At 33.7% G+C, this 27,806-nt stretch overlaps 1 protein-coding gene and 1 long non-coding RNA gene across 18 annotated transcripts in view; one reads left to right on the top strand and one right to left on the bottom strand.

Moving 5' to 3' along the window:
* The window catches only part of LARP1B (La ribonucleoprotein 1B), a 103,701-nt gene that overhangs the window by 26,244 nt on the left and 49,651 nt on the right, over nt 1–27,806 (top strand). For 10 of the 11 annotated variants that reach the window (XR_012058939.1, XR_012058944.1, XR_012058941.1 and 7 more), the window contains 3 exons: nt 80–254; nt 5,097–5,269; nt 8,549–8,914. Coding sequence is in view for 8 of the 11 variants with exons in the window: in XM_031691840.2 (XP_031547700.1) it covers nt 80–254; nt 5,097–5,269; nt 8,549–8,914 (714 nt within the window). In the remaining 3 variants the exon portion in view is untranslated. Of the gene's footprint in view, nt 1–79; nt 255–838; nt 1,821–5,096; nt 5,270–8,548; nt 8,915–27,806 lie in introns of those variants that run through there. The other variant, XM_072937667.1, reaches the window with a different exon arrangement.
* LOC140685695 (uncharacterized) overlaps nt 1–27,806 on the bottom strand; it is a 90,427-nt gene that overhangs the window by 17,682 nt on the left and 44,939 nt on the right. For 4 of the 7 annotated variants that reach the window (XR_012059034.1, XR_012059026.1, XR_012059027.1 and 1 more), the window contains exons 4-6: nt 13,593–13,629; nt 11,057–11,103; nt 9,773–9,904 (exon numbers count right to left, since the gene is read on the bottom strand). This is a non-coding gene — a long non-coding RNA (uncharacterized lncRNA). Of the gene's footprint in view, nt 1–8,607; nt 8,873–9,329; nt 9,509–9,772; nt 9,905–11,056; nt 11,104–13,592; nt 13,630–27,806 lie in introns of those variants that run through there. The other 3 variants (XR_012059020.1, XR_012059025.1, XR_012059024.1) reach the window with 1 other exon arrangement.

Here is a 27,806-nt window from a genome sequence, read left to right as displayed (position 1 = left end):
TTTTAGGTTATTAGAAGTGTAGGATGTACAATTAAAATTTTTTGAATGAAAGTTAATAGCTCAAAATTCCTATTTATAGGCACTGAAAGATAGCACAGAAGTGGAAATTGTGGATGAGAAAATGAGAAAAAAGGTAGAACCCGAAAAATGGCCAATTCCGGGCCCTCCTCCACGTAGTGTGCCACAAACAGACTTCTCTCAACTGATTGATTGCCCAGAGTTTGTACCAGGTCAAGCCTTTTGTTCACATACAGGTAACAGCTTTTCTTCTAAAGCAAACAGCCTAACAGTGGACTATTTAGTCCAGTTTACTCAGCCTTTTAAAAGTTTATTCAGATTCAATAGGAAAATCAAAGATAACTCAGTGGCTTTTGATGCTTTAAATTCTATTTGTATTGCCTTCCATAGAGAGCTATAAATTAAATAGGGATTTAACAGTTATGGGTGGAGCTCTGTTCTATTTATGCTTAAATTATTTGTGTACTTTGTCATGTGTAGATTTTCTACCTATCTTCTCTTAATTTTAATGATCATAGATATCTTGTGCCAGTTTTCTCCTTATAAGATTGGAATAATTTAGAAGTTTAATATTCAAGAATGGGGGTAATTTTCCTTTAATTTTTTACCAAAATGCTTCAACCTTGTCTTGAAAAGACAAGATGACCTATATACTAATGCAGAATTGGGGATCTCTTATGAAGTTATTGTAATTACATGTGTAATAATTGGTGGTATTTAGACTTTCCAAAAATTGTTTTAATGTTAAGAACTTTTTTCCTGGATCATTTTTAAGACATTCCCTCTTGGGAAAAAATATGTGTGCTTAAACTTTTTTCAGTCAGGGTGATGATCTGCTGATGCTCTTGGATGTCATTTGATCGGAATATGCAGAGGAATTAGGTGACTCACTGAAATATCATTATAAATATTGGAACAAATCGTGCTGCAGAAATGGAAGCGACCAGACTTCTGTGCAAGAATGTCTACTCCCAACTCCTTGTGGAGGAGGTTGGGCCAACACTACAATGGAGATAAACACCTTTGTGATGATGAGAGACCAGAGGACTACTGTTGTTTTTATAGGAGCCGCCCATTTGTGTGTAATTAGCATGGGCTGCATGTGCTACTTTTATTCATGGTGGGAAAGTTAATTATCATTCTGAAAATATTGCAAGAGTCTGTCTTTTCCTTCCAGACTTATGTACTTGTGTCCAGATCAATAAAGCAGAAAGAGGCTTGAGTGGAATTTCCTAGATTGTTAGGTCCTTTGATATTTGATTTGCCCTTCAGTATAGTGTACATTGTATAACTCATATGTTGTCATAATATTTCACATGGACTATAAGATTTATTAACGTGGACACTAAGGGCAAAGAAACTTAAGAAATGAAAGAGAGTATTTTTTTTAACTCTTCAAAGTATTTTTGATACACCAGTCTAGAGGCCTGCCATCAATAAAGCACTGATAGACAGTCTCAGATATTTTTATTTAGTGTTTCTTTGATTGTCAGCCCTCTGTGCCTCTAAACCTAACAAGCAACTTGGGCAGGTGTTTTAAAAGTTGAAGAACTTCAAGTGACATTTTTTTAGGTTTTTAAAAGAGGAATATAATATCTGATTGTATACATTAGATTAATTTATTGTGTAAACATGGGGTCCAAGATGATATTTTTAACCTTCTTATGAACAGGCATTAGGTGAGTTTGATAAATAGAAAATACTTTCTCCAAAGTTTAACTAAGATAGGTCAGTCAGGTTGGTAATGCCTGTCCATGAACCATTTATGCATTGTTAATAAAATTACAAGAATAAAATCACAATGTTTGTATATGTTTGTGTTTTTTAATATACACTCATTTGTATACACATGCATACTGCCTGAAACAAGTCAACGTATATTTAAATGTCAGTTTTTAAGTTCCTTAGATCATACATAAGAAACTAGATGGATAATGAAGACATGTAGAAAGATGGAGTGTTCTTAGAACTAATACTGATTCGCATTACATCATAGGAATAAATATATGCAAACTCAGCTTTTCCCCATGAATCTCCACATTTCTGACCTTAATAATTCCTCAGATAAGAAAGCCTTAGTTTCCTAAATGCAATAGAAAGTAATATGTCACCAAAACTTTGAGATGTAAATAAGGGATTGTATGATTGCATTTATCTGTACCCATGGGTAGAGAAAAGCAGTGAAACTTTTATCTATATTTTTATCTCAAATGAGAAGACCTTAAATTTTTTAAACATAGCCCTTAATGTGTACTTCCTGAAGGCTTTGTATAATAAAATTAATTGGACCTTTTCTCCAAAAGAATTATAGTTTCTGTTTTTCCCTCTAAAGAGTTTGAATTGTCTAACATGACTTGGCCTTTGCACTGAACAGAGGACCTTAATGCACTAGAAATTGTTGATACGAGAAAGGTAAAATGTTAGAACTGAAATTTAGGTTTTGCAGTTCTAGTGATACAATATTGCACTATCAACTCTTAGGTAAAAGAATTTCACTTAACCAGAATTGAAAGGTCAGTTACCTGACAGTCTTGTTTTTGTTTTTGTTTTTGGCTTTCTTAAAATGTAGGAGGATTCCCTAATGATTATTGAATAAGCTTTAGGATTTCTTTTGAACATTGATATCCAGAAGTATTCTTGAATGTGCCTCACATAAAATACACTTTTAACACACTCTATATAATTAACCAGAGCTGTGATTCAAGACGGATTTTAAAAAGTCATACTAGATGCGTGTCATGAAATATATATGGTGATTTATCTCTGGAGAGTCATGTGGACAATTTGCAATTAATGAAATCAGCAAAGAAAAATCCTTTTTTCTAGGTTCTCCCAAATTAGAATCTGTAAGTGTCATAGTATGTGTCTAATTTTTGTCTATAAGTTTATAATGTCAAGTAATCAGTCATACTCAAACTCACTTGGTCTTGGAAGATTAGGGCTTTACCATTACTGTTGAAATTTACATGCATATATTTCAAAATCTTTGTAAGAGAAAAGGCAGGTACAGAAAATCACATAAAGCATATGTGTATAAGGTGAACACTCTTTAAAAACTCTTAAGACTTCTGAATTTTCTTGTCTTACCCAAATTCTTTGGTATTTTGATGTCATTTAATTTATAAGTACATGTGTTGTAAAATGTAGTGAAACACTTGACTCCATGGTAGAAACATTCAACTTTAAATAGCATTTAGGGATGATTATATCATGAACTTAAGTAGGTGCTTAAAGATTAAATTTCTATGTTGAAAACAATAAATACTAATTTCCCTGACTTGTGCCAGGTGCTGTTCTAATCATATATACATGAAATATGCATACTAATTCACCTGGTTACTAGGGTGGTGGTTCTTAGTCTACTTTTAAAGCTTTATTCACTGCATGATATACGACATTCATAATATTAGGAATAAGGTTCTCTGGAGTTAATGTTTTTCCCATTCCTGTAACTTTAATATCAATACTGACAGCCCAAACCTAGTATTTCACTCATACTACTTTTGTGGGTCAATTGATGGCATGTACCATTAAGTTGTAGAGCAGCAATGTCCAAGAGAAATGTGTTTGCCACACACAGAATCCTTATAATTTTTAAATCCTTAAAAGCTATAGAACAAATGAAATTAGTTTTAATGTATCTAATTTTTATAAAATTATTATGATAATTGTTTTTGGGGGGTTTTTTTGTACCAAGTCTTTGAAATCTGACATGTATTTTAACTTATCCTGAGCACATTTCAGGGCTAGCCACATTTCGAGTGCTGGGTAGCTCCACATGACTACTGTCTACTGTACTGAACAGTGTAGTTTTAGAGCCTTTTCTGTTAGGAAACAATATAATTTGTTTTAAAGTAATAAAGTAGTCTGGTGTTTGAATCCTGGGTCTGTGTGTCCATGGAGAAGATAATCCGTCTGATTCTAACATGTAGTTGATGAAAGTAAAATCTTGGAATAGTCTACTCAAACTACTAGAATGTGCCTCTGTGTTTTCATTTAGTAAATTGAAAGGATAGTTCATTTATTTCAGCTTTCTCTATGTAATATTCAACTTTGCAGTATTTTCAAGGAATTGGCTTTGAGGAGTAAATAGTGTTTAGAATTTTACAGTATAAATTTGTTTTTAAAACACTTTTTGTCCAAAGCAAATCCATATTGCATTATAGCTTGAATATTCTTTGACTTTTGAAAAAATTTTATAAAGGGATTGACTTGGGCTTTATTTACAGAGCATATAATTACTTTGATTAAAAGATAGTATAGAGAAAGCCTTTTTTTAAGAACATTTTTTATTGAGTTATAGTCATTTTACAATGTTGTGTCAATTTCCAGTGTAGAGCACAGTTTTTCAGTTATACATGAACATGGTATTCATTGTTGCATTTTTTTCACTGTGAGCTATCACAAAATCTTGTATATATTTCCCTGTGCTATACAGTATAATCTTATTTATCTATTCCACATAAGCCTGTCAATATCTACAAATTTTGAGAAAAGCATTTTTAATTCCAGCAGAGTTGTAAAATATTTTAAATGTGTTTGCCAGGCCAGTGTACTTTAATGATGTGACATTCCTCTCTTTACATACTAACTAAGGGGCACAGTGCATTTAAGTTAACCTTGTTAAGCAAAGGAGATGAGGAAAGTAGGAGATTTGACTGTCTTAGTATAGATCCTAGTAGAACAATGAAAAATTGATTTTGCCTTGAGTAAAATATGCATTTGATTGGCTTAATAACATTTGAGATTTGCTAATTTCATTACAATTAATAGATTTTAATGTAAAATTTCACAAAATTGATTCAAATAGATGCATTGTCATAATTAGTAGGTGACTCACATTAGTATTGAGATATTTGAAAGTGTCTGCATAAGGGTTGATACATTCTTATTATTTATTGGCTTCATTCAAATATATCTTACAAGTTCTTAAGGTTTGAAACTCTTTGGAAAAGTTATAATTGAGTTGATTTATCATGTTTTTGTGGAAAAAATCAAGCTCAAGTAAAGAAAAAAATGTGTTTTATAAGTAAGAAAATCATTATTTTAACTGTAGAACTAACTTAAAATTTTTTTAGAGTCTGCCCCAAATTCTCCAAGAATTGGAAGTCCACTGAACCCAAAGAAAAATACTGAAACAAGTAATCTTCAAGCAATGTCTAGAGGTTTGTCTACCAGTTTGCCTGACTTGGACTCAGAACCTTGGATAAAAGTAAAAAAGAGACATTGTCCATCCCCAGTGAAACTGAAGGTAAGTTGTTATAACCCAAGTGAAGTGTGATATATCCTGAGTGGAATATAAGGCCCCTGTTTGTCAGGTATATATATAAAGTTTGAAAAGTTTAAAAAATTGTAAAGATTGGAACCATTGCCCTTCATTAAAACTTATGAGTTACTATATAACTGAAAATTATATTGTGTCAGTTTTTAAATTCATCCTTTATTTCTGAATGTGATTTCAGAATGTTTTGACTTAATCTTTTGAGATTAGTTTAAATTTGAATATTATTTCTGCTTTTAAAGCTGACAAAATTTTTCTAAATTTTGAATTTAACTTTGCCGTATTATTTGTAACTTTGTTAATTATTTGTAAGGTTGTTTTACAAATATTTGTAGAAGATACATATCTGGTTTATATATGTTTTGGTGATTTTACAATAGGAAAAGAAGAGAATTGATTTATTGTGGGCACGTAAGGGAGTGAGACGCAGGTGGTTAGGAAGTAACAGGAGAGATCCTTTCGGTAGAGCTGCTGTGTTTTTGGCTGGTAGTTGGATACATGAACTTCCAAATGTGGTAAAAATTGCTCTGATCTAAATCACGAACACAAATGAGTACTGTAAAACTGGGGAAATCCTAGTTAAGATTGATGGGTTACACCAATATTTCTCCTGTTTGTGATATTCTACTATAGTTTTGCAATATGTTTACATTGAGGGGAAACTGGGTTAAAAAATAGACAAGATCTCCATTTCTTATACCTATGTGAATGTACAATTATCTCAAAAAGTTTACTAAAAAGAAACTTGGTAACAGTGCCACTCAAATAATTCAAATACTCAAAGTAAACTGTAAAAGGAGAAGACCACTAAAAATAATTGGGTCTAGATGTGGGAAGAATGAAGAAGGCTATCATATTGAAGATTATTATGAAAGAGCTCTTTATTCCTAAGGCTTAAGCGTGGAGAAAGAAAGCGTGAAGGATTTAGATTTAAGAGTGGTTCTCCTTTGGGGAAATGGAAGGTGTTAATATTTTGCCTCATCAGAGGATATTTGGCATTGGCTGGAGGCATTTTTGATTTTTAAAACTGAGAGAGTATTACTGTGTCTTGAGTGAATGCCAGGGATGCTGTTAGACTTCCTGCGGTGTACAGGACAACCCCGTAAACGTCTACCACATACATCCACACACTAAAGAATCAAGCCCAACATGTCAACATTTCTGAGTTTGAGAAACCCTGATCAAAGATGACTTTTTAACTAGCAATAGAAGTTAAACACGACATACTTTAATGTTACAAAAGATTTTCCTCTAGTCTTGTTTATTATTTATATAATTCCGTTTGCTTTCTACTTTCCAGAAAGGCATAAAACTTTCTAATCTTTTGATAGTTATACTTGTTTTCATATTGACATGGATTTATTCTTTTCATTACTGCAAATATGTATGCTCAGTCATCTTCAACCCAAAATCTCTTGTCTCTTCTTCACAAATTACAAAAAGTTTCATGTTTAAAAAAAAAATATATATATATATATATATATAACTGATATGTAAAAAGTAAAAGACTCTGTTCATGGTTTACCATTATTAACAGTTTGGTATTTCTTTATTCTCAGACTTTTTTCACATACTTACAAATGTGAATAACAAGATATATCATTTTTGTTTTTAAATATATTCACACTGTGTTAAAACTTCCTTTTTCTTTTTTTTTTTTAAGTAAAAACATCATGAACAGCCTTTTGTTTACTAGACTATTAGCTCCATCAGGACAGAGTTGTTGTTTTATTTTTTGCTGTATACCCCTGCCTAGAACAGTGCCCAGCTCTCACATAGTAAGGACCCAGATAATTATTAAATGAATATGGATCCACATGAACAGGAATTCTGAGAGAGAGGGATTATCTTATTTTAAGCCTAGGAGAGTTAGTATTTGCTGAAGGTTAAGGATATGACTGACGGTCAGAGGTTGGCAAGGGAAGATGACAACATTGAAAAATCTGTTTCCTTGTGTTGAGGGTTTGGGAACTCTAGGTTAGATTTTAGAGAATCTAGGATCTAAAAATTCAGACTTTTTATATCACCGAGTAGGAAATTACTCTAGAAAGGGTGGAAATTCAATAATTTGATGAGTGTTGGAGTGTATTTAACATGAAACTGAGCCACATTGAATGGACATGAGGATTGGGCAGCAAGGTTAGCTAGGAAACTATGATATTAATATAATTGTGAGGTAAAAAGGATCGAGTCTAGGGGAGATCATTGAATCTGAAAGTCAGACGACCTTGGTTGTTTTAGTTCAAATTCTGAAATTGTGGACAAATAATATCACATCTCTAGGCCTTTCTTTCCTCATCTGTAAAATGAGTTGATGTGCTGTAATGTATGAGCTAACTCCATTTTTAGTTCTAAAGGAGTCTTTTAATGTAGTCCTTTTATTCAACTTTGTGTTCTACTTTAGTCTTAAACTTAGTGTTTAGCAATTACTTCATATTTATTAGGCTAACTTGGTTTTCTTTTACAATTCGATTGTTAAACTAGTAATTGAACATACAATATTTTTTGTTTGTTTTCATATTCTTTTTCATTAAAGGTTATTATAAGATATTGAATATAGTTCCCTGTGCTACATACAGAAGAAACTTTTTAAAATCTATTTTTAAATATAGTGGCTAACATTTGTAATTCTCAAACTCCCAAATTTATCCCTTACCACCCTCTTTCCCCAATAACCATAAGATTATTTACTGTGTCTGTGAGTCTGTTTCTATTGTGTAGATGAGTTCATGGTGTGCTTTTTTTTTTAGATTCCACATATGAGTGATATCATGTGATATTTTTCTTTCTCTTTCTGGCTTACTTCACTTAGAATGATGATCTCTAGGTCGATCCATGTTGCTGCAAATGGCATTATTTTACTCTCTTTTATGGCTGAGTAGTACTCCATTGTATAAATATATCACAACTTCTTGATCCAGTCATCTGTCAGTGGACATTTAGGTTGCTTTCATGTTTTGCCTATTGTATATAGTGCTGCTGTAAACATTGGGGTGCGTGTATCTTTTCAATTTAGAGTTCCCTCCAGATATATACCCAGAAGTGGGATTGCTGGATCATATGGTAAGTCTATTTTTAGTTTTTTGAGGAATCTCAATACTGTTTTCCGTAATGGCTGCACCAAACTACATTCCCACCAGCTGTGTAGGTGAGCATACAATCTTAATATTTACTTTTAACATTGACATGTGACATTATTATAAAATTGGTAAAAATGTTTTTATGTAAAATACCAATTTCTTCCTTCAGGAATCACTGTCTCTACCTGAAGAGTCATCAAATCAGCTATATTCTCCAGATGAACAAGATCAAGAAGAACTTGATTTTTTATTTGATGAAGAGATGGAACAAACAGAAGGGCGAAAAAACACATTTACTGATTGGTCTGACAATGATTCAGATTATGAAATTGATGACCAGGATTTAAACAAGATTTTGATTGTAACTCAGACACCACCTTACATGAGAAAACATCCTGGAGGAGATCGAACAAGCAACCACATGTCTTGGGCAAAAATTACATCTGAACTTGCTAGAGTTATCAATGATGGCTTATATTATTATGAGCAGGATCTATGGATGGAAGAAGATGAAAACAAACACACAGCCATAAAGGTAATTGTTTCTGGCCAACATCTTTCTGTTGATACTATGTTCTGATTGCATGTTACTGCTTATGTTTTCCTAAACTTGAGGCTTTATTTTATGCAGTTTTGAATATAAATAAATTATATGTAAATTGAAAAATTCCTAGAAATACATCTTATAGTCACAACTTGAGAAATTATTTTATCAAGATGACAGTCAATAAATAATGCCAATAAAAATATTAGGACTCACTGATTAAAACTTTTGCTTTTTTCAAGGTGAAAAATAATAAGAAAGCTCTTCCTCATAAGAAGGAATAAAAACTGAAGCTATGGACAGGCTTAGTTTATATGCTCATTCCTTACCTGGCTATAATCACCCCAGCAATATAAGCAGAGCTTCAGAGAGGAGTTACTTTTGTTCCCCTTTCTGTCCTTCTCACCTTAGTCTGTGGTGCATGTTCTGTGGTAGTGGAACTGGTTGTTGATAAGTATAGAAGATTAAAGTTGCTGATTGCCTCTCCTTGTCCAATCATTACTGTGTTGCCAAGAGTGCTGTTAGAAGCCTTGTTCCAATTTTTATCTTTTTGTATTTCACCTCACATCCTGGTACCTATGCTGGCTGTTAAGGTAAAACATGAGAGTACCAGAGTAGTCTACTGGCTATCTGTATTCCTTTTATACAAATTTTAATGGTTACAGATAGGGATTAAAAAGAATCTTTATCTGCTGTTAAGTTGATCAGAAAACCCTTGAAAGTTAAATAATTTGTTTTGGGGATAGAATATTGGTGTGTGTGGGGGGAATTGTATAACTATAATAATGCCAAATAGGAAAGACATCTTGGTCAGAAAAAGTTACTATTCTAGAAAGAAAAGCCACCCACCTTGTGGTTGAACATGTCTGTCCATGAAGCTTCATAGCATCAAGAAGTGTGTTTTCCTTCTTGACTCTTCATTTCTTTTCTTCTTGAAATTTCCATCACTTTTTTCCTCTTTGGTCACTGCCTTTTTAGAGACTGTCAAGATATGGTAGTTTGCCAGTGACTTGGAGCCTGAGCAATGCTGTCCTACTGGTATGGGAAAGGAAGTGTGTTTTTATAAAATTTCTTCGTTGAAAGTCTTTCTTTGTGTAAGCATTTTTACTTTATTTATGATACTTAGATTCTGTAAGTGACATCGAACTTAAATCCTTTGGGCAACGGGAAAAATAGAAAATAAACTAACAATAGTTTTAAATTGTACTCCCTCCATTCCGTATCCATCTGCCTTACTTTGTTCTTTACCATCTACCGTTCTGTATATTGCACTCATTTATTTTCTGTTTTGGTCACTTGGAGGTAAGATATTTGAGGATACAGATTTTTGTCTTATTTTGTATACTACTGTATCTCCATTGCTAGGACAGTTTCTGGAACAAAGTAGTGCTCAGTTTATATTTGTTAAAATGGACAAATGAAGTATGGATTAAACATTATGAACTAACCAAAGGAACCTAACCTCTGTGTATAATACTAGTTCTGTGGTAAAATGTTTTCAGAGTTCCCAGTAACAAACTTTCAAGCCACCTTAAGAAATACATGCTGTTTGTAGGTGATTAAAGCAAATAATCACAAGGCACAAACCTATGGCCCAGCCAAAGTTGGGGATTCCAACAGGAGTCCTTTCCCATTAAATTGGTACTTAAGGAAATATACCCTTAGTGAAAGAGAATTTAACTTGCTTTCTCACCTACTCTTCTAAGAGGCTACAAAGCACATTTCCTTAGTTGTGCTGAGCAGAATAAGGAGAAAAAAAACTGGCTTAGAAGTTGTAATTGTGCAACCCAGCTTCACACTATTTGGGGTGACTAGAGTAACCACTAGTCATAAATGTTAAGTGATTGTGGCCTGTTAATTTCCCAGAAAGTAACAGAAGCAAATCTAGCTTTTGTGTGTGTGTGTGTGTGTGTGTGTGTGTGTGTGTGAAGACATTGACTTTCATTCTAGACCTCAGAAAATTTACTCAAATTGTTTTATAAGGAAAGTGAGCAGCTCTCAAAAGTTAATAATCAAACAAGGAAATAAAGTACCACATGTGAGAATAAGCAGAAGTAACAGAGAGGAAAACCTTACCTTCAAAAAATTTAGATAATGGGGTTATTAAACATAATATGGAGTAACAGTGCTTACTGTGTTTAAAGGAAAATATCTTCAGGGAAGAAGAAATTCTAGAAATCCTGAAATTAAAAACAGTGAAGGCTAAAATTAACTCAGTCAATTGAGGAGATTAACAACAGATTAGATACCATTAAAGAATCAGTGGATGACAGTTTACAAGAAATCAACGCAGAGAGACAAAGAGTTAGACTATATAAAAGAGGGTATAGAATGTATTCTAGACAGTCTTTGCTATTGTTTGGTATATTTCGAATCAAGTTGTATAATTTAACTTCTAGTGGATTTTATTATAAATCTTTTTATTTTTGAGAAAAGTGAAAAGCGACTGGAATATAGGATGGCAAACATAGTCTAAGGTATTTATTTGGCATTCTAGAAGGAAAGGAGAGGAAATTAGGCAGAGCCGGTATTTTAATAGCTAGGATCTTTTCTGAACTGTGGAGAGACAGTATCAACCTATACTTGTATGCCTTGCAAAAGTATATTTCAAGTAAGAGTGAAATATAATGAGAGAAATTGCAAGTAGCAGAACCTCATCAAACGAATTTCCAAAACTGGAATAAAAGTGGTTCCAGGTGCCAGAGATACAGAAAGGACTGAAGAGCAAAGCAGGTAATAAATAGGTGAATAATAGATCTAAATAAATCTTAATGGCATGAAACAATAATTATGTCTAACAGATCTAATATAACATTAATACAAATTGGAAGAAAGCAATGAATGAATAGTGTTTAAAGGTACTTTTGTGTCTGGAAAGAAGATAATTAATTTTAGTTTTTAAGGTTTTTGTTTTGTAGTTTGAAGGATACCCATTTAAAAATAAAATTAGAAAGAATAACCTTGAAACTAGGAGAAAGAGAAGATGTGAAATAAGACAAGAAAAAAGGAAAAAGAGGCTTCCAGCATAAAAATAAGGTGATAGATTGAAACCCAAATATTAAAATAGCAAAAATGAATAAATATTGTCAGAATTCATATGTAGATACAACTAGTTATTTATGTGTGACACATCAAAATACAAGGAAGACAAAAGATTGAAAGTGAAAGATTGGAGAAATACATACCATAAAATAGTAACAAATCAAAATCAGTATATAGGTTCAGTGTAGTCCCTGTCAATATCCCCACTAGCTTCTTTCCTTAAATTGACATACTAATCTGAAATTCATATGAACATTCAAGGGACACAGACTAGCCAAAACAATCTTGAAAAAGAACAAAATTAAAGGATTCATATACAGTATTAATGACTAGTATATATTAAGACAGAGTTGAGCCTACTATAATGATAGACATACAGATCAGTGGAAGAGAATTGAAAGTCAGGAAATAAACCCATGTGTCTGTGATCAACTGACTTCCAGTAAAGGAGCCTAAACCATTTAATAGAGGAAGAATAGTCTTTTCAACAAGTGGTATTAGGACAAGTAGATGTCCACATGCAAAACTCTTAACTCACCATACACAGAAATTAACTCAAGATATTCCACATCATATATCATCAGAGAAGTGCAAGTGAAAAGAACAGCGTATCACTATACCTCTATTAGAACGGACAAAATCCAGAACACTAAATACTGGTGAGAATGTGGAGCATGGGGAATTCTCATTCATTGTTGGTAAGAATGCAAAATGATACAGCCACCTTGGAAGACAGTTTGGAAGTTTCTTATAAAACTAAACATACTCTTATCATACAATCTAGCAATCACCCTCTGTTGTACTTACCCAAAGAAGCTGGAAACTTATGTCCACACAAAAACCTGTACTTGGATATTTATAGCAGTTTTATTCAGAATTTCTAAAATTTGGAAGCAATCAGGATGTCCTTCAGTAGGCAAATGGATAAATAAACTGTGGTATATCAAGACAATAGAATAATAGTGTTAAAAAGAAACGAGTGATCAAACAATGAAAAGATGTGGAGGAACCTTAAATGCATATACATTAAGTGAAAAGATCCATCTGAAAAGGCTACATACTATATGATTCCAACTATTTGACATTCTGGAAAAGGAAAATGAAAGGAGATAATAAATAAAAAAAATTAGTGGTTTCTAGAGGTGGCGGAGGGTGGGAGTTGGTGAATAGGCAGAGCAGAGAGGATTTTAGAGCAGTGAGAAGTATTTTGTATAACATAATGATAGATATATGTCACTAAACATATATCAAAACCCATAGGAAGTACAATACTAAGAGTGAAAGCTATGTAACTATGGACTTTTGGTGATGATGATGTGTCATTGTAGGTTCATAGATTGTAACAAATGTAACACTTGGTGCAGGATGCTGATAGTGGGGAGGCTGTGGTGTTGGGGAAACTAGATATCCACATACAAGAGAATGACAATGGATCCTTTAACACCATATGCCAAAAAAATTTAATAGATTATAAAGACTTCAGCCTAAAACCTAAAACTCCTGGAAGAAAATATAGGTGTGAAGTTTCATGACATTTGATTTGACAGTGATTTCTCAGTTGTGACACCAATGGCACATGTATAAAAACAAACGGACAAGTTGGAATTCATGAAAATCAAAAACTTACATGTATTAATGGACACAAAACAGGGTGAAAAGGCAGCCTGCAAAATAGGGCAAAATATTTGCTTATCATAACCAATAAACAGTTGATATTCTCAAATATATAAAAAAATCAAACAGCTCAACAAAATAGTTGAAGTAAAAACTTGCTATGTAAATAGAAAATCCAAAAGTATCCTATGAATGAGTGATTAGAATTCATAGTGCTTAATAAGTTTTTTAGGCGGTTTTGAAAATTCAGACAATGTCTGCATAGCAGCAGTTAGTTGGAAATAGTAACTTACAAGATTTCATTTTCTGATAGTATAAAACAACCAGAAAAGATCTATACATTTCCTATAGCTGCCACAACAAATTACCACAATTTGGCAGCTATAAAGCAACATGAGTTTATTATTTAATTTTGTAGATCAGAAATCTGGGTGAGCTCAACCAGTTTCTCTGCTCTGAATCTACAAGACAATTTCAGGTGTTCCTCCTGGGGCTGTTACCTATAGGTTTTATGTGAGAAATCACTTCTAAGTTCATTCGGATTGTTTGCAGAATTTGGTTCTTTGTGGCTACGTGTAGAGTTGAAGTCTTTCATTTACATTTTGATTGGCTGGAGCATGTCAGACTCCTTCAGACCACCTTCTTGGTCAAATTGCACTGCCCAGTCTTTAAATCAGCAGCAGCTTGTGGGGCCCTACTTTGCATTTATCTCCCTTCTGCTGCATCTCTTCTGCCTGTGGTTGGAGAAAGTTTTCTGCATAATTCACAGTAAGCTCCCTATCTTAAGATCACTTAGTAAAAATCTCAGATATATCTGCAAGGTTCTTTTTGCCATGTATTGAACATAATTACATGTTACGGGGATTGGAATCTGGACATCTTTGAGGGGCCCTTCTGCCTACAAAAGGTAGATCTTTAAAAAGATACACCAGACTTTTAAGGAGAAGGGTATAATAATTGAAAAACATTAGTGAAGACACAAATAGGGAGAAAAATACTGAGTTGATGTTTGAAAAATCAATGTGGTAAAGAGGATGATTTTCTCCAAATTAATTCCAAAAGTCAATTAAATTTCAATAAATATTTCTACAGCTTTTTTTTTTTAGGAATGTGATAAGCTGATTCTAAAATTTGTATGGAAATGTAAGGGTCAAGAAACTCATTACACTCCTAAAAGCAAGGAGACTTGTTTTAGCAGATTAAAGGAATAATATAGACCATAGGAATGGAATGGAAAGTCCAGAAACAGTTGGATGTACACTTGGTAAATGACAGGTGGGGTTGCATATCAAAGAGAAGATCTGATTTTTAATACATAGTGCTGGAGTAGTTGTGTGGGAGAAAAAGTGAAGTTACAGACTTCTGACTTATAGTGTCATTCAGATCTGTTCCAGTGAAGGGCAAAAGCATAAAGCTGTTAAGGGATGACAGTAAAAGGTCTTAATGCTTTCAGAATAGGGAGAGGTTTCTTAAGTGGACACAAAAAGCACAATCTTAAAGGATAAGATTGAAAAATTCGCAAAGAATGTTTCATTAAAAATCAAAAAGTGCACACATTGCCCACAAAGTGAAGAAAAGATGGTTTCCATTCATGATTTGATAGGTATTATAAAACAAATATATAAAGGAGTAAAATAAAAAATAACACCAAAAGGTTCAGTAATTGAATGAATTAAAATCGTGAAAAGGTGTTCAAAGTTATTAATAAAGAAATACAAATTAAAATTTCAATGAAATATTTCATAAAATTCACACTAGCAAAGTTGAAACACCAGACTGAAATATTTGGGAGTATTTAGAGCAAGAACTTCATTAATCTGTGGTAATAAAAAATGTAAAGCCATACCCTATGCTTACCATCTCTACTCAGGAATATGCTCTTGAGTTGCATTGCTCAAATATAGTAGCCATTAACTACATGTGGTTATTGAGCCTCAAAATGTGGCTAGTCCGAGATGAGATGTGATTTAAATGTACAATTTAAAGACTTAAGAAAAAATACTGTAAAATATTTCAGTGATTTTTAATAAGTATTGCATATTGAGACAATAATTTGTTTGGTTAAGTAAAATGTTAAAATTTTATTTTTTTTAACCTTTTTAATGTAGCTACTGGAAAATTTAAAACTGTGGTTTTTATTATGTTTTTATTGGACAGCACTGCCCTAAGGAATTTGAGAAGTATTCATCAGGAGCAATATATAACAGTATAGCAGAATTATTCATTATATTCACAAATTGTAAATAACCAAAATGTTCATTAGCAATTGACTGGATATGCTGTGGGTATAGTAAATAATGTGATACTATATGATAGTGAAAATGAGTGACAGATACACATATTTTTATTAATGGATCTAGAAAACAATGCTGAGTGTAAGACGCTAGGTAAGGTTACATATACCATAAAGCTTAAAGAACAGGTCAAATCAAACATGCATTTTTCAGAAATTACACATACATACATACACAGAAGGTAATATAAAGAAATAGCCAGAAATAATTCTCACATAAGACAGGATTTGGGTTGTTTTTGTGGGAAGGGAGTATAATACAGAGGGGTTCCAATATAGTAACAGTGTTGTGTTTCTAGTCGTTGTTATATGAGTGTTTTCTAAACAAATTACACATGCATATTTAACACATTTTCCTGTCCACTATATTTTATGACAATGTTAAGAACCTGCTAGCATGAATAGGGATGTGTAGAACAAGACGAGGCAAGCCAAAGCTGACTTGCTCAGTTTTCGGAGCTGCAGGTTTATTGTTCTTGGGCTAAAATCGAGGTTAGGTTGAGTCTGTCTTTGTTTTTTGTATATAGCTATTTGTCTTCCTATCCAATGGTCTGCTAGGGGTTGTAAACCTGTACAATATTGACAGCTTTATTGACAGAGGATATACAGGTAGGACTTTTATCCAAGAGATGTGCTGCTGGCTGTCTGTATCTTGTCACTCATATTGCTGGCTGGCCTCTGAACTTGGGAGGCTCAAAAATTGTCCAGTTTACTATCTCTAATGAACCTCTCCCTAACTAGAAATTTTTAGTTTGAATCTGCACAACAAAGGAGAGAAACCATTTCAATCAGTTCCTCAGTCAGTGTACCCTCTGAAAGTTGTTTATGTGGAAAGCTAAATATATTCATGCCTTTGTTTCCAGCATTTCAGGAAGAACCTTCAAATTAGAAGCTTCTGAATCACATTGGCCAGTCAGTTAATGTCATCTTTAGGCTCATAGCATTTGCTATTGTGCGGTATGTCAGCTTTGTCTGGTACTTGGAATATTATGTGAAGCTGTCACTGGTGGTCTAAGCATCAGTTCCAAGAGTTCTCCTTGGCTTCACTGACTTCGTATTGTGTGACAGAACATACCCAGTTGCTAGATGATTAAGGCCTATTCCTGACAAGGAGTCAACCTATGCAAATTCCTTTGAGTGCAATTCTGGACCAAAAAGTAGCTTCTCTGAACCTCAAATGGGGATCATTCTTGTCCTTCTCTACCTCAGTGGTTTGTGAAAACTTTTGAAAACTGTAAAAGACTGCGTGTTTATAAGAAAGAACAAAGGCCATGTGATTATGTGGGACCAGGAATGATGAATGATACAAATGGAGAGGAGACCAGGATTTTAAAGAAAATACAGAAGCTTCAGGCTTTACTCTAGAAATTGTGACAGCAAAGTGCTATCTGTGGAGTTCTTCCCCAGGCACGACAGTGTCAGACATTTGCATCATTAGTCCTTTTGTGTTGTGAATTTTAAAATGCAAAGCTCTTTAATTCTTCTTCTTAACACTTTTTTCTGAAAGACTTCCTCAGATTGCTTTCCTCTCACAGGCAACATGAGGCCCCACATCAACTTAAGTCATTCTCCCTTCAGAAGTGGTTTTGACTTGATTTCTTCCTGAGGAAGAGACTAGTGAATCAGGAAACCTAATTTCAGATTTTACCTCACTATTTTAATTCCAGCCAAAATCTCTTGCACAAATCAGTTCCTTATGTTAATACATTTACTTCAAATATGGTAGCTTTATAATAAATTAACTCTCTGCCAGGGATTCATTCATCAACATATATTTGAGTGCCTGACTATGCTGGGAGCTGGGAGTATGGTAGTAGACGTGACTATTGAAAATGCAGTCTCCAAGTAATTCATAATGGTGATATTGGTGGGAGTAGGGTGGGTGGATGAGGATAATTAATCCAGAAAATCTAGACAATAAATAACTACCATAATTGACCACTGAATTTAGTTAAGAGCCTCTTCGTAAATTGGAAAGAATAAACTTGCTGAGTTATCGCAGTGGAACAGTTGGGGGAAAAGTCTGAAATGACAAATGGGAATATGAATGTAGAACATTAAAATATATGAATATTGAAATATGAATATAATACATTCAAATATATATGAGTAAAGTATTTTATTTTATAATATAATATGAATAGTGAAGCTTGGTATAAGGTATTAGAGAAATGGCAGTACCTGAAGGGAGATAAAGAATCAAAGTTTGGGGGTGTGTATTTGTGTATTAATATATTTTTAAAGATTAGGATGTACTGGTACATTTTACATGGTTATAAGAATGGTCTAGTGGAAAGGGGGAGTTGAAGATATAGAAGGGAACAGAAAATGGAGCTAAGTTGTTGAGAATATGGGACTGGCTAGGATTCAGGGCATGTGGATCAGGGTTTGTCAGCCTCAGTCCTTTTGACATTTTGAACCAAATAATTCTTTTGTGCAACAAAGGATGGTTAGCATCATCCCTGGCCTCTACCCACTAGATGCCAGCAGCTCCCGACCACCCATGACAATTATTTTTTAATGTACCTTGAGGAGAGTTTTGTGGGTACAATCACTGCTAGTTGAGAACAATTCATATAGAGATTTTGTTCTTTCAAAGTGACCCTGTTCTTTACCCAGAGCAGGTAATAGAGATAGAAGATGAATGTGGATGGGTTTGTAGATTTGGTGGTGGAAATAAGAATTTTCTTCACATGATTTTATCTTTGTCAATGAAATGAGTCAGGTTATAGGGCTGGTGGAGGAGTTGAGAGTGAAGATAAAAAGTCATTTTTGTAAAATTGGAGATAAAATTTCTTAGAAAAAGCAAAGATTCCTGATGAGCAGTGGGAGACAACAGGCTGTTTCTTTTGGAGAATTTTACTTGAGAGGCTTTAGTCCAAAGAGACCAGATAGGAAATTGGAGGACAGTAATACCAAGATTATTATTGATTTATTTCTTAAAATGATGGTTAAGATCCTATCTAGATCTTACTTGGTCATGAGCGTTTGAAGCTGTTAACTTCTTAAAGCTTTTTGGCTTTCCCATTACAGCACATTCTCTTGCTTTTTTCCCCCCTACTTCTGTTGCCATTCTTTTTCAGTTATATCTTGTTTGTTCCTTAACTGTCAGCAATTCCTAGACTTAAGACCTGTATATTCTTACTCTCACTGCTCTCCCTAAATACTCTTTCAATTCAGAGCTTCATTCGCCACTGTATATTGTTTTCATCCCAACTCCCTGGTGTTTAGGCTAGATTTTGATCCTGAATGTCAGCTGCCTCCTGGAACATCTCATTATATTTGTCCTAGAGTTCTTTAAAAATTAGCATGCCCTGAACTGAATTCATTATTTCTCCATTCAAAACCTTCTTCTCTGGCTCCCTTCCCTTTTCAGACAAAACACAACTCCCTAGTTAGTCCATGATTCCTGTCTTAGTTATTAGTTCTCTGGCCCCTAAACATTGGCACAGATGTATCCCTCTTGTCTCACATTAAGTCTTGTTTGTTATTGCTCTCATATTTCATGAATTCTTCTATATGTCCCCATTTCTACTTACCCAGCCTCATCTCATTACTCTTCTCTCTGTACGCTGAAGTATTTGGAGTTTCCCAAAGATACTCTTATCATCTCTGAGCTTTTGCTCATACTACCCCAAAGTCTTAAAGTGCTCTTTGCTCCATCATCTTTGCCACACAAACTCCTATTTGTGTTTCAGACTTGGTCAAGCATCACCTTTCTTTGAGCATCCTTTTTCGTTCCCCATTTCCTGCTCTTTCCACAGTTATGTATACCTTTATAAAAGTAGCAGAATACAAGTTAAGGAGCTTGATCAAAGATTCTGTTTGTGAGTATATGAATGACTAGGTTCCCAGAGAACCCTCCTATGGAAAATAACTACAAATCTTAGATTGAATTATTGAAAAATTATCTTAAAAATAAGGTTATGCTCATTCTACAGATTGATTGAATGTGAGATCCAGAGAAAAGAAACTGAGTTCAGAAATAGGCATTTACTCAGGGCAATGAGCTAAATTATCAGTTTTGAAATTCACATCCTAATGAACATGTTATAAGAAACCCTGGGATCCACCCAAGCTAGGAAGTAAAATAGAAGACTGGAATACATCTTCAATGTAAGTGTGGACTAAAAATAAACTTAGAATTGATTTGAGGGGTGAAGAGAAGAAGCTACAAGAAAAATTGCTTATCTGTGTCTTGGTTCTGAATGGAGGCGAGTGGGAAGTGCTCTGAGAAGCAACCACTCAATGGTCAAACATTTATGGATTTGCAGTTCAAATTCATAATACATTTCAGTCTGAAAAGAGCTGGAACTTAGGAAAATAAAGTGGTCCTGGATTGTTAAAAATCACAGGTTCCTGGCTTAAGCAAACCTATATCCTCTTTAGAGAAAGTTATTTCAGAGGTTGGCAAATTCTCCTGTACACAGCTAGATAGTAAACATTTTCTACTTTGCAGTCTATTTAAGGTCTCTGTATCATGTTCTTTGTTTTACAATTTTTTTTAATATAACCCTTTGTTGTAAAAGCTGTTTTTAGCTAGAGGGCTCTACAAAGAACAGGCTGCAGGCCAGATTTGGTCCATTGATTGTAGACTGACTTCATTCTAAGCCTAAAAATATTCCCATAGGTATTTTCTAAGTAAGTAAGTTAAGCTTTCAGAAAAAAAAAAAAAAAAGATTAAGCACTCAAGGAAATAAGATACCAAGTGCATTATTGTAGCAGAAATGACAGCAGAAAGAGACCCATAGATAACTTTGGATGCTGGAATTACCAAAACAAAGAATAACAGTCACAGAATATAAAATAAATGTTCACATGATTCAGTTAATAAATGATGAGATTCAAAATATGTGAAGAGGAAAAGTAAAGAACAAAGCAGACTTGAAAAGAACAGAACTCCTATGATAGTGAAAGTTGATTTAAAATTAAGAATTCAATGGTTTCATTTAACAGCAGAAAAGACAAAGATAATGAGACACTGAGGATTAGCGAATTGAAAGAGTTCAGCAGAAATTACCAAGAATAAAGCACAGAGTGAAAGGGAAGGTATGAAAGAGGTCCAGGGAATGGGGTTAGAATGTACGGATCTAATTATAGTTCCAGAAGGAGCAAGTAAAGAATGGGGCAGAGGCAATATATGAAGAGATAGGGCTAGAAATTTTCTAAAACTCACGAAATAATCAGTTTAATAAATTGAGTTTATTTCAGGAAGGTAAGGCTTGAATTTTGGAACTATTAGGAAACCAACTTGCCATATTTTGGGGTTAAAAGAGAAAAATATAAACTTAATGGATGTAGCAATAGCATTTGATAAACTAATACATGATTTAGAAAAAAGAATTTGCAAAACAGATATGAATTTCTATAATGTGAATAAAAAATATCTGCAAAGGAACCAGCGTTTAGCATCATGCATAACAGTAAAAATTTGAAAGCATTTATTATTGAAAGAATAAGATGAAATTAAAAATTATTTGGAAAATCCTGGGAATTAAAAAATAAATTATTAGAATTATTATCAGACTGTAGCAAGGTTGCTTGATACAAAAGTCAGCGTGTAAAAATCTTTTTGAATTTCTTCTAGCAGCCAACAAAATGAAACTTTAAAAAAGGCTACTATTTATAATAGCAACAAGAAGTATGAAGGAACTAGGACTCAGTCATAACAAAAAATGTACAGGTCCTTGGGAGAACATTATAAACTTTATTAAAAAGATATTAAGAGATCTAAATAAATAGATATTTTATAGATTGCAAGAGTTAATATTAGAAAGACAATCCTCAACATTTTGATCTAGAAATTTATTGCAGTTCCTAACGTTTTTTTTTTTCCCTCCCTCTCTCTCTATTGGAAGAGCTGACTGCAAAATCTATATGGAAGTGTAAAAAACTAACAGTAGCAAAGACTCTTTTAAAAAGCACAGAGTTGGCTTTCCCTACCAGATATCAAGACTTTTTACAAAATTAATAATAAAAATACTTATTTTTTTGTTTTGGGGGGAGATAATTAGGCTTATTTATTTATTTTTAATTGAGATACTGGGGATTGAACCCAGGACCCCATACATGCTAAGCAACACTCTACCATTGAGCTATACCCACCCCCCTAAAAAATGTGCTTAAAACAATTAAAATAATAAGATGTTGGTAACACATTTATAAATAATCTGAGAGAATAGAGAACCAAGGACATCTTACTCATGTAGCAACAGGTGGCCATAAAGTTACTGATGAATTTTATATTGTTAAAAACAAGCATATTTATAAAAGCATACAATATGGAAGCTAAAAATAATTTACAAATTGAGAGCATATATACAGCCAAAAATGATTATCCAGAATTTATAGAAAATTCTTATGACTCAACAGACAAGAACAGAAAGCCATATTAAAAAATAGGTTAAAGACTTGGGTAGGGTTTTGCAAAAGAGGAAATCCAAGTGGCTAATAGACAAATGAAAAATGCTTATCCTCTTCATTAATTAGGAAATTGTAAAATAAAGTTACAGTGAGTAATGTTTCATGTGCATAATACTGTCTTATGTTCTCAGTGTTTTCCTTTCTGTATCATTGATTTCTGCTCTTTATTATTTCTTCCTTCTATTTATTTGGGGTTTAATTTGCTTTTTTTTTTCTAACTTCCTAAAGTAGAAACATACAATTTGTTAGTAAACTTTTCTTCTTTTCTTTTACAGGCATTTAAAGCTATAAATTTTTTTCTAAGCACTACTTTAGCTGCATCAGACAGATTTTGATCTGTTATGTTTTTATTATTCAGTTTAAAATATTTTATAATTTCCCTTGTGACTTCTTCTTTGACTCATAGATTATTTAGAAGTATATTTTTAAAATTTCTAAGTATTTGGGGGATTAAAAATTGTTTTATTGTGGTAAAATAGCCATAACTATCTTAACCATTTTTAAAGGTACAGTTCAGTGTTGAGGATATTTTGAGATACCTTTCATTTATTGATTTTTAATTTAATTCCTTTGAGGTCAGAGGGTATGTTTGCAAATGTGTCTTTTGAAATTTATTGAGCCTCTTTTATGGCCCAACATGTGGTCCATATTGATGGAGAATTTTATGTACCATTGGAAATAATTTACTATCTGCAATTTTTAAGTGTAATTTTCTGTAAATGTCAATTAGACCGGGTGGTTGTTCTTATATATCATGTAAACTTTTTTTCTTTTTTTTTCTTTTTTATATGAAATACAGAGAGGGATTTAAAATATTCAGCTATGATTCAAGCTTTTATATTTCTTCCTTTAGAGCTGTCAGTTTTGTTTCATGAATTTTGTAGCTCTGTTATTAAATGCATATATAAATATATGTTAGACACATATATATGCATTTGTTATGAGATGCTGTATACATATGTACACACATAGTTATGTATTCTTGATGAATCAACTCATCATTTCTTATAATGCCTGTCTTGAAGCTGACATTACCAGCTTTCTTCCTTTTATCTTTTTATTTTCAGCCTATTAGTGCCTTTATTTTAAAGGAGGGTTTCTTGTAGACATCATATAATTAGGTCTTACTAGTTTTAATGTTTCTGTTTCCTTTAAAATCTTTTTTTTGTGACCTCTTGGAGTTTATCAAACACTATAATAATACTACATTTTATTTTCTCTTTTGGCTTCTTAGTTATGCCTATTTAAACTTTTTTTTATTTTTTAGTGATTACTCTAGGACTTATAATATGCCTCCTTAACTTTTAAAAATCTATTTAGTGACAATAAGTATCATTTCACACTTTTCACTTCTCATCTGAAATTTAATACTTTTTGGCTTACAAATATATAATATATAATTACAAAAATATAATTGTATTACTTTTGGGCTAGTGTTGTCATATCCTTTTAAACATATTCTAAACCCCATCTTAAAATATTATTTTGCTTTAAACTAAACAATTGTCTTTTAAGGAAATTGTGAAAAGAAATACCGTAGTCTTCTATATTTACCCGTTTTATTCCTTTTTATAATTTCAGTTTTTATGTGATATTATTTCCCTCTTTGCCGAAAGAACATGTTTTAGTATTTCTTGTAGTGTAAGTCCACTGACAAGTCATCTCAGCTTTTGTTTGTTTACCTGATAATATCTTTATTTGACCCTGATTTTTGAGTGATATCTTTACTAGGTATAGAATCTGAGTTGAGTTTTTCCTTTTGACATTTTAAGGATGATATTACACTGTCTTCTGGACTTTACTGTTTCTAATGAGAAGTCAGTCATTTGTATTATTCCTTCGTATATAATCTGTCACCCCACACCCCCGCCCCCAACCCTTCCCCGCTGCCTTCAAGATTTCCACTTTAACTGCTGATTTTCAGCAGTTTTACTATGATGTCTGTTCAGTGTGGTTTTCTTTGAACTTTTTCCAATTTAGGGATAACTGAAATTCGTGGACTAGAATTTGGAGTTTTTCTTCAAATTTGGGAAACTTTCAGCTATTATTTCTTTGTACTCTTAATCTTACTCTTTTTTTAATTTGGGGATTTTAATTACATGTATGTTATACCATTCAGTAGTGACCCCTGAGGTTCCTTCTGTTTTCTTTTATCTATATTCTCTGTTTCATAGGTCGGATTATGTCTATAAATCTGTCTTCATTTTCACTAACTTTTGTCTGCCATCTTCTTTCAATTTTTTTTTCATATGATAAAGAAACATGTTTGATTTTGACCAATAAGGGTTACAAGGAGCCTCCATGGAACACAGGAAATTCAACTACTCTTTAGTAATGCTAAATTTAGCAATAACAAAATAATCTCAGTCTAATCTGATTATCAGACTATCTTAATTTTGCCTCTATCAGGCTACTACTTGGTAAGTTTATAATGGAGAACAGAATATCAGAAGGAAATGTATTGGCATTTCTGATGCCTTTACTGAGCTGGGGAAGACCTTTTAAGTGTTTCCTATTTTTTTGTTTCTTCTCTTTGAGCACTTGCAGTAACTTGCAAAAGCCATCTGTTCCATTTTTGAACATGTTATTCTTTCTAACAGAGAGCTGAGAATCTGCCACTGTGTGATTTATAAAGCTTTGTTTCCTTGAGCTCTGCTAAATAAATCTGCTTCCATTTGAGTCTTTTAGATGTTCAGTCATCCTGTCTCCTTTACTGTCCCTAGTCCAAGTTAAACCTGCCTGATTGTTGCAAGTGTTTTTCAGATGGTTTGATTTTTCGATCTCTTTTCATCTCTATTGCACTCCTGGACATACATAAGGCCCATTTGGTCACAGTGCCCACCTTAAATTATCGTGCCCAGAACTGAATGTTAAGAGTAGTGAGCATTTCAAATCAAAACTACAACTAGGTACCACCTCACACCAATCTGAATAACCATCCCTAAAAAGTCCACAAATAACAAATGCTGGAGAGGGTGTGGAGAGAGGGGAACCCCCACCCTAAACACACACACACTGCTGGCGGGAATGCAATTCAGTGCAGCCACCATGGAAAACAGTATAGAGGTTCCCCCCCAAAACAAAAATAGAGCCACCATATGATCCAGCAATCTCACTTCTGGGCATGTATCTGGAGAAAACTCCAACTCAAAAAGATGCATGCATGCTAATGTTCACCACAGTACCGTTCACCATAGCCAAGGCATGGAAGCAACCCAAATGTCCATTGACAGATGAGTGGATAAAGAAAATGTAGTGCATATATACAGTGGCATACTACTCAGCCACAAAAAATAACCAAACAATGCCATTTTCAGCAACATAAATGGACCTAGAGATTATCATACTAAGTGAAGCAAGTCAGGCAGAAGAAGAAAAATACCACATGACATCACTCATAAGTGGAATCTAAAAAAAGGACACAAATGTATTCATCCACAAAACAGAAACAGATTCACAGACACAGAAAACAAAACCATGGTCACCAGGTGGGATGGGTGAGTGGAGGGACAAGTTAGGAGTTCAGAAATTACAGATACCAGCCATTGTATATAAAATTGATAAATAACAAGGTCCCACTGTATAGTACAGGGAACCATATTCAACATCCTGCAACAACCTATAATGAAAAATAATATGAAAAAAAATGTATAACTGAATCACCATACTGCACACCAGAAACTAACACAACATTGCAAGTCAACTATACTTCAATTAAAAAGCCAACCATGTACTAAGATGCTTTCCATGTTCCTATATCAATCTTATAGTAACTCTGGAGGAAGTTTTTGTCCCCATTTTATAGATGACATTACACAATTTGAAAACTAACACAGCCAATCAGTGGTGGAGCCAGTAGTATCAGGTTTGCTGACTCTTCACTCTGAACATGCTCTCAACACATCCCTCAGGTTGAGTTCATCAGTCTCAGTCTTCTCTTCATTTCAGTTACTTTCCTTCTGTTATGAAAGTTCAAGATTGTATTAGTACCTCTTGCTCTTATTGTGTTACCTGTTGGAATCTTTTAAGTCAGAATTTAATTTTAATATTATTTTATGTTTTTGAGACCTTTCTAATTTATTTTCAAAAAATGTGGAAGTGTTGGTTTCCCAACATTGATTCTGACTTTGTAGAGATAGGAAATTTGAGACATCTGTAGATTTCTAGTAGACATCCTCATGTGTAAGGATGTCTGTAGATCCTTGGCTTTTCCTGTGTTGGTTTCTTTCTTCTGAAGTAAATGTTTAGACTTTTGCCTCTTAAGGTTACAGATTTTGTGAGGAATTTTGTCTTTTGAAGTAGGCGATGTTCTGTCAAATTTTGGCAGGTGTTCTGAGTGTAATGGGTAGGTCCATAGATGTCTTTCTTGGTATATTCATGGGAGAGGATGAGGTAAGAGCATCCTGCTCCGCCATCTTGGCACCCCCTATCCATTCTGTTTTTAATCTCATCCAAGTACAAAGTTTCAGTTCTACAATTTATATTTTTTTATAGTTTTTTTCTGCTGGGACTCCCTATTTGTTCACTCATTAAGACCATCTTTTCTTTCAGTTCATCAAACATTAACTATATAATAGTTACTTTAAAGTTCATATCTTAAAATCCAACATTTGAAACATCTGGAAGACAGTTTCTGTTGATTGTTGTTGTCGTCGTTTTCTTGACTATGTGTTATATTTTCCTGTTTCTTTTCACATCTATTAATTTAAAACCTTTTTTACCAGACATTGTAAATATTATACTGTAGAGATTATAGATTATGTCATCTTCCTATGAGGAATATTGATTTTTTTGTTCTATTGGCTGGCCAGCTTGGAATTTTGTGGGCTTTGTTTTACTGTTTGTCATGTTGGATCTTTGGGAAGCCTTTCTAACTTGACAAAGCTTCACCTCCAAACTCAACATCTTGTCAGGTTTTGTGTTAGGCTCTGCTAGGGAATCTAGAATAGGTCTTACTATAAGATGTGAGCCTTACTTTATAGTATGGCCTAATTTTTAAAGAGTGTCTCACCTGGATTCCCTGGGTGTTAATGAGTGGTTAACAGGGGGTCTCCATTCTCGGCTGGGTCTGTATGCTGTCATCTCCCAACACCATTAGATCTTTAATATATCTGTTTAGCTCAACCCTATAGCACCCTTTTAAGATATATTTCAGAGAGTCTTATCCTCCATATTTGTGGCTCAGCCTCAGCCAAGGATTCACAGAGGTCTGACCCTTACTCAAATGTATTGCCTCCAACTCTGATAGCTCCCTCTTCCTCAGTGCTCTGCTCCACAGATTCCACAGCTTCAGTTTCCCTGAATGCTAAGCACTACCTTCACAGCTCAGCAGGAGAGCCATGTTTTGCTTCGGCTGAAGCGTGTTGTGCCATGAGTGGGAAGTTGTACTGAAAAAGAGAACTGGGGTGATTGTGGAGTCCACCTTGTGAATGTCTCTTCTCTCAGAGGTCAAGGTCTTACATTGGTAGTTAGCCAGTGCTAAAAATACGTATTTTATGTCAGTTCATGGTT

This window comes from Vicugna pacos, chromosome 2, assembly GCF_048564905.1.
Source record: "Vicugna pacos chromosome 2, VicPac4, whole genome shotgun sequence".
Classification (NCBI taxonomy): Eukaryota; Metazoa; Chordata; class Mammalia; order Artiodactyla; family Camelidae; genus Vicugna; species Vicugna pacos.
This window is presented reverse-complemented; position numbering and strand designations above follow the sequence as displayed.